The sequence below is a fragment of the Macrotis lagotis genome, chromosome 7 (genome assembly GCF_037893015.1).
Source record: "Macrotis lagotis isolate mMagLag1 chromosome 7, bilby.v1.9.chrom.fasta, whole genome shotgun sequence".
Classification (NCBI taxonomy): domain Eukaryota; kingdom Metazoa; phylum Chordata; class Mammalia; order Peramelemorphia; family Peramelidae; genus Macrotis; species Macrotis lagotis.
Genome location: NC_133664.1, coordinates 111483524 through 111497090, shown reverse-complemented (window position 1 = coordinate 111497090; position 13567 = coordinate 111483524). Strand labels below are relative to the sequence as shown.

Sequence of the window (13567 nt, the reverse complement as noted above, 5' to 3'; positions counted from 1 at the left end):
ATTATTACCATTAGCAATATTAATCTTATACCACCTTCAATACAGTTTCATCTTCAATTTCCTCACCACCTTCCCACTGGAACATTTGGTTCTGACCCTTGGTTGTGGAATAAGACCTTTTTCTTTATCTTGCCCAGAATCAGGACTCTTTCGATCATGTCTCAGGCATTTCCAAAACATGATGCTACTTGCTTAATCCTTACCCAACTTCCACTCCCTCTTAAGTGTTGTTTTCCTCCATTCAAATATGATTATCAGAGATGATAATTGCCTTATTTTCTTGTATTTGTAGCAAATGCTCTACCATTTACTCATTCTTAATTTATTAAACCAAAGAACTTCATTCTCATTTTCTGTGTTTTTGTATGTCCAGTACTTAACAGAGTAGCTAACACAAAGCAAGCAATTAATAATTCATTCTTGGTTAAATAAAGTAAATTTAACTGGTTTGCCTTTTTGGTTAATCCTCCTGGCTTCTATCTGAAAATTAAAGTCTCTCAAATTTCATTGTTACAAATTAAGCCAGGAGGACCTTTTAAATATTTAGATTGAAAAATGTGTATTGGAGATAACAAGAAGAAAGATTATTTTGACACCCTCAATTATAATAAAATATCATTCAAGGAGGAAAAAATCCACTGAAGGCTCTTTGTAAAAAAGTATGGGATACTGAGGGGCAGCTAGATGGTGCAGTGGATATAGCACCAGCCCTGGAGTCAGGAGGACCTAAGTTCAAATCTGGACTCAGACACTTAATTACCTAGCTGTGTGAGCTTGGGCAAGTCACTTAACCCCATTGCCTTGCAAAAAAAAACTTTTAAAAAGGATGGGATACCAGGAGAATTTGGACCTTGAACTTGGACTAGGAATTTGGATGCCTAGATTTTGAACTTGGTTCTGTCATTCAATAGCCATGGCATCCTGGATAGGCTGCAACTTCTGGTTGACTCTATTTACTCATCTTAAAATGGGGAAAATTACCTGTTTTAAGTATCTTGCATTACTGCAAGAATCAAATGAAATGTATAGGGTCCTATTATTTTCCTGCTTTTATAGATGAAAACTCTGAAGTTCAGAGAAGTGATGTACACAAGGACAAGAACTAAGCTGTGATTTGAACTTGGGTTTTCTGCTATTATGTTCAATGTTCTTTTTACTATGCAATAGCATGTTTCAGTTATAACATCAGTTATAATAATAAAAGTAGCTTGAAAATATATTTTATATGGGGATGGTGCTAGATCTCTGATTTCATTAGTGTAGGGTACTTCCAATAAGGGAGCATCCTCTTACCAATGCAGATGGGTACCATCTCTGAAATTCAGTCTTGCTTTCTCTATATACCGTAATCAGAGGACCTAGTTTCAAATCTTGGCTCAAACACTTACTACTTATATGACCTCTGATATGTTAATTCATCTTGATGAACCTTGACTTTCTCATTTACAAGACAATACTAATAATATTACCCCATTTATCCCACAGAGCTGTTATATCAGTCAGTTGGGTTAATGGTTCAAAAAGTATTTTATTACAATAAAGTGTAATAAAAATGGATAGAGCTGTGCAATGGTCCACCCTCTGGTCCCTTTTTTATTAGGCAAGATGAAGGAAAGCAAGGGGAAAACTGAGTCAGGTAACAAGAACTTCATAAAAATAAAGGTTATAAGAGTTGGAAAAAAAGTTAACCAAAGGAGATTAAGGAACTGTATTCCTTAGGATTATAGGATCACATATTTGAAGCTAGAAGATTCCTCAGAGGTTACATAATCTAGGACCCTCATTTTACAGATGGGGGGGGAAGTGATTTGTTCCACAAGTTTTAAGTAGAAGAATTGTGATTTTGAAACCAGATCTTCTATTTTTTTTTAGGTTTTTGCAAGGCAGATGGGGTTAAGTGGCTTGCCCAAGGCCACACAGCTAGGTAATTATTAAGTGTCTGAGACCGGATTTGAACCCAGGTACTCCTGACTCCAGGGCCGCTGCTTTATCCACTGCGCCACCTAGCCGCCCCCAGGTCTTCTATTTTTAAATCCAGAGTATTTTCCACTCTACTATAGCTGAATCTTAAAGAGTTATAAAAAAATGGCAATTATAAATTGTAGAATGGTTCAGGTTCAAGTAAGTTGTTATTTAGTCATTGCAGTCATGTCTGACTCTTCATGACCCCACTTTGGGGTTTTCTTGACAGATACTAGAGTAGTTTGCCATTTCCTTCTTCTTCTCATTTGGCAGATGAGGAAATTGAAGCAAAAAGAGTTAAGTGTCTTGCCCAGGGTCACACAGTTAGGAAGTGTCTGAGGCCAGATTTGAAGTCAGATCTTCCTGACTCCAAGTCCGGTACTCTACCCACTGGGCAATCTAGCTGCCCCTAGAAATAATGTGAGCCCTCATCTTTATATCCCTGGTTTCTTGCATATAGAGATGAATTTTTCTTGAAATAAATTTAATTCCAAGGCTCAATAACAAGTAAGTTGTTTCTTCATCCAAAAATATAGAAGACTCAATAAAATATCTAAATTTTTCACTGCAGACCACTCCACCTCCCTCCCAACCTCAGCACAAAGCCTGGATATTTCAAGGGGAAAAGGGGGGGGGGGAGCTGTAAAGAAGGGGCCAGATTCTAAGAGGAGGATACATAGGAAAGATGAGGATCAGCCTTCTGGGGTTTTTTTGTTGTTACCGTTGCCATTGTTTGTATTTTAAATCTGCCTTGAGAAGTACAGATTTTAGGTAGTAAAAGTTTTATAGACCAATAAAGACGTGCCATAAACATTCTGCCCTAGAGAATGACTTTATCTTTTATAATGCTTAGGTTGGTTTAACTAGCTAAAGGTGATTCTGCTCCTCACCAGAACAATAACCTAATTAAGTCACCTGTGATTTTTCCTCTGATGATCAGTCTAAGGTCTTTAATGAATTCTGTTGGAAAGAAACACATGGCTAGCCTCAGAGATGGGTTCCATGTAGATGTTCCCCCATGCATATTTTGGTTGAAGAGAAGAGTTTTGGTTTTGGAAACTCATTGCAGCTTCTGAAGTAGAACAAGCAAGATTATCTCACCTGATTGCCTCCACTCTTGGGATTCACAAATATGAGCAGTGGTTTCATGAGTGGAGAGGAGATGGGCTTTATCACAAATGGTCGACCTTTATTTTCTGGCTGAAATAAGAAAATACCAGTAATTAAGACTATAAAACTCACAAAGTTATGTCTTATCTTAAATGGTGTATGAACAGAGTCAAAGAAAGGTCTCTCTCTCTCACTCACTCTGTCTCTCTGTCCCTGTCTCTCTCTTTCTGTATGTGTGTCTCAGTCTCTCTCTCTCTCTCTCTCTCTCTCTCTCTCTCTCTCTCTCTCTCTCTCTCTCTCTTTCTCTCTCTCTTCCCCTCTCTCACCAATGAAGAACATTTTTGGATTTAAAGTCAATGGAGAGATGACAGATAAATGAATTATCACTCAGCCAGAATCGTCCAACTGTCCCCTCCAACATTTCATACCCCCCACTTACTTCAGCTCCTCTTTTGCTGGCTTTCCTTTTAAAACTTGTCCTCTTCTTCTTACGATTTGAAGCCTTTAATGAATTCTGTTGGAAAGAAAGACATGGCTAGCCTCAGATGTGGGTTCCATGCAGATGCTCCCCCATGCATATTCCTGTGGAGGACGGTAAGCAACACATGCTTTTCAACTGCATGCTCCTCATGCTTTGACATTTCCAAGCCACTGTTCATGGATAAGCCACAGACAGAAACCAGTAGAGTGCTTTGGAGTCAAAGACTTCCCCTGCCACACTGAAAGGCAGGGAAATGGAAACCCCGGATGCTCTCATGGACTCACATGACAACACATGTTATACCTGCCAACCCTCCCAGTACAGGTGGGAGACGCCCATATTCTCTGTGGGGCTCCAGTCTCCCGCCCAACCAAAGTCGTCTCCTGGTATGGAGACCTCCTGTGTGAAAAATGTAAAAAAAAAAAACATGATAAAAGGTGACATTTTTCATGTTTTTTTTTTCTAAGACTTGCTTTAGTGTTGGTGATCAAGCGACTCAGTTAGAGGATCCTGGAGCCATACTGTAAATTTTTGCCCCAATATAGAGGAAAGGCTTCTCTCTCTCTCTCTCTCTCTCTCTCTCTCTCTCTAACAGAATAGAACCAACTAACCTGGCATCTGTAATGGTTTCCTTTTCAATGGCCAAGAGACTCACCTTAAGTTCATAGGCTCTGAGATTTAGAGCTAGAGGGGACCTTAGGAAGTCATCTATTCCTATCTCCTCATTTTACAGATGAAGAAACTGAGGCCCAATGAAGTTAAGTAACTCACCTAAGGTCACACAAGCAGAGCCAGTTATTTATTCAAGGAGGACAAAGAAGCAATGGATATGATTCCTGTGCTTCTAGAACTGTTGGTACGAGGCCTATTTAATTCTTCTGAATCTTTGGTTTTCCCATAGCAACTAGCTTACAGATTTCCTAGGCCTCTTGAAATGTAATTTCACAGAGCCTATCTGGTTTGATTGGTTAAAAATCTATTTGTTTTCTCTCTTTCTTTTCCTTGGGATCACTTAGGTTGACATTTTGTGATTAATTCAACCAAGTTTTCTTCTACTCTTAAGTTTTCCTGCAAGTAATAGAATACAATTTTGAAGAATTTTGAGAACATATTTCAAAATATAATTAAGCCTGACTAATTCAGACTAAATTAGTGAAAAGTCTATAACTGAAAAAACAAGTAAGTCCCTTGAAGTCAGAGATCTTATTTGCTTCTCTTTTGTACTCTCCAAATAAGGTCTTATATAATTCATTCCATACTTTTGTTTCCATTTGATTGCTGAGTTCAACAAATGCAATTTAAAGTCTGAATCACAGGCCCTTTTAAAGAGTTAATACTTTTAAATATTATATAATCACATGACACAAGCTAAATAGGTTCTACCTTATTAAGTAGGAAAAACTTGTAAATAGCATCTTAGTCTCCATATATACAAATGGAACTCCTAAAGTGTTTAATCTTATATTCTCACATTATTCATGTTTTTAAATCTTTTTTTCAAAGAGAAGATAATGACAAATCATCTTTCTTCCAAATTATTACAAATTTCAAATCAGTGGTTCTGAATTAGTGAAGCTTTAATGGAATTGGATGTCTACTCCAGAAAAAAATTCCAAGAAAAATAAAGCTCTAGTTTATCTAAATATTCTGAAACCATGAAATTCTAGTTCTTAAAAACCATTGCTAGGTCCTCAAATATTTTAAAATTCTTTATTTTCAGAAGATTTAAGGAAAGTATCAGAGTGAGAATGCTTCTCTCAGATAATATTGACACAACAGTATTTGCATATGTGTGTCCTCTGATGATTCCCCCCTTTTCCGTACTAGACTGTGTCCTCTTAGGAAGCTAGAATTCCCATCTATCCCTTATACTTCTTTACTGTAATTTATCCCTGAGTGTGTGCTCTCTGTCTAGGTCTCTCTGTCTCTATGGTGAACCTTCTGGCCCATTTCTGTTCCTCCTATGTTTTGTAAAATGCCATATTTTGCCTCTTTTTTTCTGTTAAAACATTTGAAGAAGTTTAACCTACTTAAAAGTCCTATCAGCAAAGGAACCCAAGTTGGAACCAGCTTTATCTATCTGGCTAGCAGAAGCAATCCCCACTATCTTGAGCACAAAAAGCCACGTACCAACCAGAAGTTGGTTAGGTAAAAAAAAAAAAAAATGACCATTTGATTTGGAATAAGGAAAGATAAAGAATCAAATCCTGGCTTTGATGTTTAGAAGTTTTGTAAGCATAGATGAGTCACTTAGCCTCTCTAAGTCAAAGTTTTTTCATCTGTAAAATGGGGATATTAATACTTGCAATACTTACCTCACAAGGTCGTTGCAGGAAGGGCTTTGGACCTTTAAGCGCAATGTAAGTGTGAATTATTATTGTTATTTCCTAACTACAAAAAGAATCATCACTAGCAGGGAAACTAAAGTAAAAACCATCTTCCTTGTTCTGGATATCAATTGATTCAGAGTGACCATAAGAAAAGGCAGCATAGACAAAAAGCACTGAGGGAGACACTGTAGGCAAAACACTACTACAGAATCCAGGCCCAAAAAAAAGGCCTGGCTCATGGCTTTATCTAAATAAAGCAACCAAAGGTGGGACTTGAAAGTCAATAAATCTAGGAACTTTTTAGAGGTGAGTTAATTAAATATTTGACTGAATACAGCCCACAGATGATGGTATAAATATCTAAAAGGCCTTTGGCAGAAAAGAGGTTTCCCAACCCTGGCTTGGGACAAAAAAAAAAAATGGTTTCATGTACGTAAGTATGTGGGGAAAGGGGGTACAATGGGAATTAAACTTTATCCTTTTCTGATGAAAACTTACATAAGAATATTTTGTTTTCTTTTTAGGAGAAATGGAAAAATAAAATGAGCCCCTTGTGAGATTAACTACTCAAAGAAAAACACCGGTTATTGATTCCTGGTAGACAATTGAATATTTTGATGTGAATTCTAAAAAGGTTTTCATCAACCCTCAAAAGAGCTAAATGATGGTGAAAAAAAATTGGTACACCAAAAACTTTGAAAGTACCTAGACTCTCTAATTCTTTAAATTTTGTTCACAAATCTTTATTTATCCATATATCTTATATTTTAATAGTTTTTTTTAACTTTTTTTTACTTCTACCACTTACCTGAAAAAAACTTCAACATTTGGTCCACATTCTATAACAATTGCTATTAGATAGGAATTATTTGAATTTCAAGTTGTCATGAACTAATAATCATCCTCAAGAGGGCATACTTTAATAATCTGAACCTATTACATGATAAAAAGCTCACATACTCTTCATTTGCTTCTAATATTCTGATTCATTTCAACTCCTCCTTCTTGTCAAAAAATGGAGGGAAAATATATTTTTTTCAGTGTGGAATTTTTCCACAGTGAATATAATGAACTGAGCATTAATACCATTTTAACCAACTTCTTTTTTTATGAGCAATATCATCATCCTTTCCACACCTTAACTTATCTTGAACTCACAGTTTAAACCTAATATAGATACCATGGCCAATGCTATAGGAATTCTCTGATATCACCTTTTGGAGCTCTGGGCAAGTGCTAAGAGGGTTTGTTATATCAACTCCGCATTTTAACACATTCCCTAAGATTAAGTGAAGCAATCCTTCTTCTATCTATCTGTCTATCTATCTATATACATATATGATATATATATACATATATATAATGTATGTTCAGCAGAGCACCCACCATAAACTTGAGTCAGGATCAAATCATTAAGAAATTCTTGACAAATGATATGCCTGTCTTTTTATACATTTAGGACAAAGAAAGTGTGTTTTGAAGGCTAGAGAGTTATGGAGTTAAGACTTGAGTTCCAAACCTACCTCTGGTGTTGTGACCTGGTGTATTATTATTAAGACCTGACTTCTCTAGGCAAATCTTCAAAACTGTAAATTATATGTGCCAACTTATAAGAGAAGGTCTTTTCTCCTCTGATCATTTCCTATACCAAATAAATTAGAGGTCCAGTTCTAATGTTTTATCCCACACCAATGACAAAATACAAAAATACAATTTATCTATACTAAATCAAGTATATTTAAAATATAGGGCAGAGTGGTGGTGTAGGGGCAGAGGTGGGAATGGGAGTGTCAAATAAGAAGTATGCCAATTCTTACTATTTGTTTTACTTTAATTTCATTTTGACCTAATTATTCTCTTATAGTCACATATTCATACTTAACTAAAATCCAACCAACAGTACTATGGGGTTTTTTGGGAGGAGGGTTGTTTTTTTCTTAGTTTTTGCAAGGCAGTGGAGTAAAGTGACTTGCCCAAGATCACACAGTTAGATAATTATTAAATATCTGAGACAGGATTTGAACTCAGGTCCTCCCCATTCAGGGCCAGTGCTCTATCCACTGCCATCTAGCTGCCCCCACAATACTATCTTAATCTTGCTTCAACCACTCACTGTTCTTAAAGGGGACCATAAAAACAAGAACACTCATTGACTTTGGAGTTTAAATACTTACTTGGTTGCCTACAACCTGTGTTTCTTAGAAAAGTCCCTTAACATCTTAGATTGTTCCAGAAAGAAAAGGTTGTCTGTAACCTACATTATTGACAACCTTTTATTTCTGGAATATTCTAAGATCACTTGTGGCATAAGTAAAGCCTCCATTTTAGAGCAAAACTCCCATTATGTTTCCCTCCCTCTGAGTTTCACCATGGATCAAGTAACTCATCCTGAGCTAAAAAAAATGTATTTCCTCCTCTTTTGAGATGTCCATTTTATTCCAGAAGTCTGTGCAGATATTATTGTATCTCAGCTTATTTTGGCTAAACCCTGCAATCTAAAACTGAGAACCTTGGGTCAAAACTTAAGTGTCAACTAATGTCCAAGGCTAAGAGCAAAGGAGGTCCAATGCCAGGTCTCCTGCCTCTCCCCCACAGATATACATGAAGTTAAATATATATCTATATGTAGATATAGCTATAGTTTCTATCTGTTCTATTAGACCACAAGAAAACTTTCTGTGATTATGAGGCTTAGCTTTCAGTCTCCTAGTCATCCGTATCTACAACTGTAAGTTGAATGACTGAATCTTATTTTCATCATTCTGTTATTGAATAGTCTGTTATTGAATACTGACTCTCTTATCCTTAACATTATTTTCTTTTAGGGGAATAAATGATGAAATTTTTCTCCAAGGTATAATTCTCATTTCATCATTCCTTTGCTCAAGAACCTTTAGGGTGTCCCTATTGCTATTAGGATAAAAGACTAATTCTTCAGATTGGCATTAAATATTCTAGCTCCAATCAACCATTCTAGGTTTATTTTGCATTATTTTCTTTCAGATGCTTTACTTTGTAACCAAATTAGTCTACTTTCTGTTCCCCAAGCTTCCCTGGCAACAGGTAGTTGTGCCAGAAATTCATTTCCTTTCAGTCTTCACCTCTTAAAATTCCTCTCTAAATTTACAGCTCAGTTCAGTTACCACTTTGTGGTAGAAGCTCAAAAGTCTCCTAGTTTTTACAGTTCCCAAGAATGGGATGTTTTTTTAGAAGGTGTTATTTTGCATTTTGTCTTTGTATAACAGATTTTCACATAGTAGACACTAATTAATGCTTGGTGATGAATGCTGATGATTCAATAAAGGTGACTGAGAAGGAATGGTCAAATATGTACAAGGAATACTAGAAGAAAAGAATATGATGAAAATCTAAGACTAAAAGACTGTCTAGGAAGAGAGAATAGTCAACAGTATCAAATAAGGTAGGGAGGTAAAGAAGGATGACTGAGAAATGGGATCTGGTAGTTATTAAAGCTCTGGCAAGAGACATTGCAGATACAACAAAACACAGGGGTTTCTTGGCTGTTGATTTTCACTAGATCTTGCTATATAACCAACCCATCTTCTAATACAGTCAAACATCTATTGGACGACATTCTTAGACTGTTTTACCTGAGTAATTCTTAACTGGCAGTACACTGTAGCCTTTTCCTATCCACCACATTCCTCTCTATTGAAGATCTGAAATGGGCTACATATAATTCAGCAACATTTAAACTACAGTATTTTGGCATCCTAGAAGTTTAGAGGGTGCACAGTCTTTTTTTTACTCAAACACAGTAAGTTGACTGACTGATTTTGGGGAAAAAATGAAGCTAGTTTCCTAGGCTAGAACCTGCCTAGGACCCTGAGGAAGGAAGATTTCACCCAAATGACATATCTGTCCAAAGGCACACTACACAAAACTAGCCGATATAGGCAGGCATGTTAAATAGGGAGAACAAATCAGTGTTCTGACATAACAATTCCACACACAATTGATGGTGCTGCACTTGGAGTCAGGAAGACTCATTTTTGTGAGTTTAAATCTGCCTCAGGCATTGGGCACATCACTTAATCTTATTTGCCTCAGTTTCCTCATCTGTAAAATGAATAGAGCAGGAAATGGCAACCTCAACAGTACCTTTGCCAAGAAATCCCCAGAAGGGGTAACAAAGAGTCAGACACAACTGAAATGACTGAATAAGAATACAGCATTGAAAGTTACTATCCAACTCTCCCTATATCCACATTTGCTTCACATGAACCCAAAGATGATAAAATGTCCTCTTTCTGCTAAAGGCTACTACTGAATTGAAGCCTCATTTTACCTAACAGGACAGTGATAAAGAAAGCTTTATTTTACAGTGAATAGCATAGATTTAGAAATTTTCCCAAAACATCCCATTTCTTATGATCCAAAATCCAATGGATATACAGCACAATAAGGAGATGGTTTTGGCAATCATCAAATCTATTTGATCTTCCATAGAATTTTGCTCTGAGTAGGCTTTATATACTAAAAAACAGCAAACTCAATTCCATCCCTCTCAATAGAGAAACTCAGAAGTAGAGACCACCTTAACTATGAAGTGGGACCTCAAGAACATACTTATTCTAACTCCCAAACAGCCAAGAATTAAGAACAAGGATACTGCGCAATTGTATCAGTACCCACAAGTTCTGACTTTCCTGTACCCATCACTGGATCTCAGTGAGACTCAGGTCTGAATCCCACCCTCCTGTAGGGGCATGGCGAGTATGTAAACAGGGAAGAGATTTCCCCTAATTTGGATTTTTTATTTCATTAGAATGAATTTGTTTTTCCATTACAGTCCTCCAGAGCATCACAATCAGAGATTGGAATATGGCCATGGCAGTCAAGCATGGGTGCATGTGGATATATAAGCAAGGGGTGTCTGACCCCAAAGGTTAGTTGAGAAAAGCGGCAAAAAGCAGCAGTTATCATCTAAGTTTGTTTGGAAGCATTAGTAACTAAGAGTAACTAGGCAGTTACCTGTGGTTTCTTCACCTTAATAATCCAGGTAGGTGGGACAATAACAGCAGCATGAGCCCCTAGAGAGCATGGCTCCTCAATATGGTGCATCATGAAGCAGGTAACCTTGTTGTGAAACTGGGAAGAGAAAACAAGAGTTCTAAATGACATGAGAACAAACAGAGAGAGGCAACAATCCATAGCAAAAAGACCAGATCATATTTAGATGTAGGTACTCTCTGAGCTGATCCCTTAGAGTCATGCACACAAGGGAAACACAGAGAGATTTCTGAGCATCTGTGGATTTATAAAAATATATTTTGATAATTTGATTCCCATAAACTCGATTCCCATTTGATTCCTTTGTAACCCTATGCATGAGGCAAGCTAGTGATACAGTAGATAGATTACTGAACCTGTAGTCAGAAAGTTGTTGTTCAGTCATGTTTGACTCTTCTTGGGGTTTTTCTTGGCAAAGATACTGGAGTAGTTTGCCATTTCCTCTTTACTTCATTTTACAGATGAAGAAACTGAAGTAAACAAGACTTGCCCAAGGTCACACAGCTAGTACATGTCTGAGGCCAGATCTGATCTCAGGAAGAGGTCAATGGTCAGGAAGATTTGAATTCAAATCTGACCTTAGATACTAATTAATTGTAACTACTGTCTGCCTCATTTTTCTCATCTGTTAATAGAAGGAATAACAGCCTCTATCTTCAGGGTTGTTGTGAGAATCAAATGCGATCATATTTGTAAATTCTTTGCAAACCTTATAGTATTATAAAAGTGCTAGGTCTTATACTTATTTCATGCATTTAAAATCTTTTTTCTGAGAGGGGATTCATAGGTTTCCCCAACTCTTAGAGGGGTTCATGACATAATGTTAAAAAACCCTTGGATTAGGGGAACTAGAGCTGCAGCAATTGAATCACATTGGAGTTTGAACTACATACTCCATAAGCAGATGGATTTAAATTAAGCTACAGTAAATTAAATTAAGTTATAATAAAGGTCCATCATTTGGTAGGGAATTGATTAAATTATAAGATTTAGCACTTAAAATTACTTTAGAGATACATCATAATTAAAGAATTTTAGATTAAAGGATATAAAAGACCTGAATAGTTTCATAGTCCAACTTTCTTTGCATAAATGAGAAAATCAAGTCCCAGAGAAGCAAAATGATTTGCTCAGTTACGCAGGCACAAGAAAAAAAGCTTGAATCCAAAGTCAAGTCCTCTAAAAGTTCTAGAAGCCAGTTCCCATTCCACTACACCAGAGGTTCAAACTCACTACCAAGAAGTGCCAGCTTAAACCAAATCAAAATAGAATTTGGAAATATTTAACAAAATAGCTAAAAATATAATGCAACATTGATAGTGTTAATTTGAAACTCATAATTAAAAAAAGAATGTTAAAGACTGTTTTTATTTGTATTTGGAAAAAAATTTAATAAATAAATAAATTAAAACTAGATCAATATACAGCCCATAGGGATCTGTTTCTTTTTGAGACTGACACCACTGCTCTATAGAACATTAGCTCTTAGAATGACCATTATAACATCTTCCAATTCTAATATTTTATGATTTTGGCCAATAGGAGGTAGAATGAATAGAGTACAAGACAGATTCAGAAAGCATTTAAAGATCTTCCTAGATGTGTGGATAAGTCATTTAACCCAGTCAGTTTTATTACCTGGCAAATGGGTAGAATAAAAATATGAAACTGGTAGATTGCTGTGAAGGTCAAATATGTGAAAGGCAAGAGAAAACAAGCTAAAATCAGAGTGATTCTAGACAGAAAAGAGTGAACTCTTTTCCAGACATGTAAATCTCATCCAAGCAGTCCCTTGAAATCTAGGGGTCAGAAGAATACAAAATGATTAGGGTCCCTCTCCTTGTACAGCTATTCCTTTACTAAGAAAGAGAATAAGGACAATTGTTCTGTCTTTCTTTTGCTGGAAGGCAATAAACTTGAACTTTTAGTTCGGGAATGATGATTCTCTATAAACACAGTACTTGGCATTTCTAAATTGAAGGAAAGAACTTTGACTTTAATCATTATAACAATAGACTACAAAGAAAAGAGCAGGTGCCTATGTCCACTGCTGCCATTGAGTCATTGTATGACTTTTCAGGCAAATCACACAATCTGCTTCTCCTTCTGTTTCCTCATGAAATGGAAGATCCTTTGTAGTCATTTTAGAACTTGTACAGGTAAATTTCACTTTACCTAGTAATTTTGCATTTTCATTCAATCGTAGATTTAGGATTGGAAGGGACCTAAGAGGTCATATAGTCAAAAAAAAAAAAACCTCATTTTATAAGACTAAAGCCTATGATCATAAAGTCAATAAGTGGCAAATCTAGGATCCAAATCTAAATCCACTAATTTGAAATTCACTGCCTTTTCCATTGGGTCAGAATGGAAAGTTAATCAATTTAATCTTATTTGCCAGTTTTCTATATTATAATGGTGAAATAGATTGGACCTTGAATCTAAGGGTCCTGGACCTAGAATCAGGAAATTGCTATTCAGTGTATTCAGTTGTTGTACAGCTCTTCATGACCCTTGTTTGGAGTTTTCTTGGCAAAGATTCCCAATGTCTTCTCCTGTTCATTTTACAGATGAGGAAATTAAAACAAACAGGTTTAAGCAACTTCCCAGGATCCCATAATTAGTCAGTGAATGAGGCCAAATTTGAACT

At 36.3% G+C, this 13567-nt stretch overlaps 1 protein-coding gene across 6 annotated transcripts in view; it reads right to left on the bottom strand.

Annotated features, from left to right (window-relative positions):
- DGKI (diacylglycerol kinase iota) overlaps positions 1–13567 on the bottom strand; it is a 592236-nt gene that overhangs the window by 286506 nt on the left and 292163 nt on the right. For all 6 annotated transcript variants that reach the window (XM_074193600.1, XM_074193597.1, XM_074193602.1 and 3 more), the window contains 3 exons: positions 10879–10995; positions 3512–3586; positions 3064–3162 (listed from right to left, as the gene is read on the bottom strand). In XM_074193600.1, coding sequence (XP_074049701.1) covers positions 3064–3162; positions 3512–3586; positions 10879–10995 — 291 coding nt within the window. The remainder of the gene's footprint in view (positions 1–3063; positions 3163–3511; positions 3587–10878; positions 10996–13567) is intronic.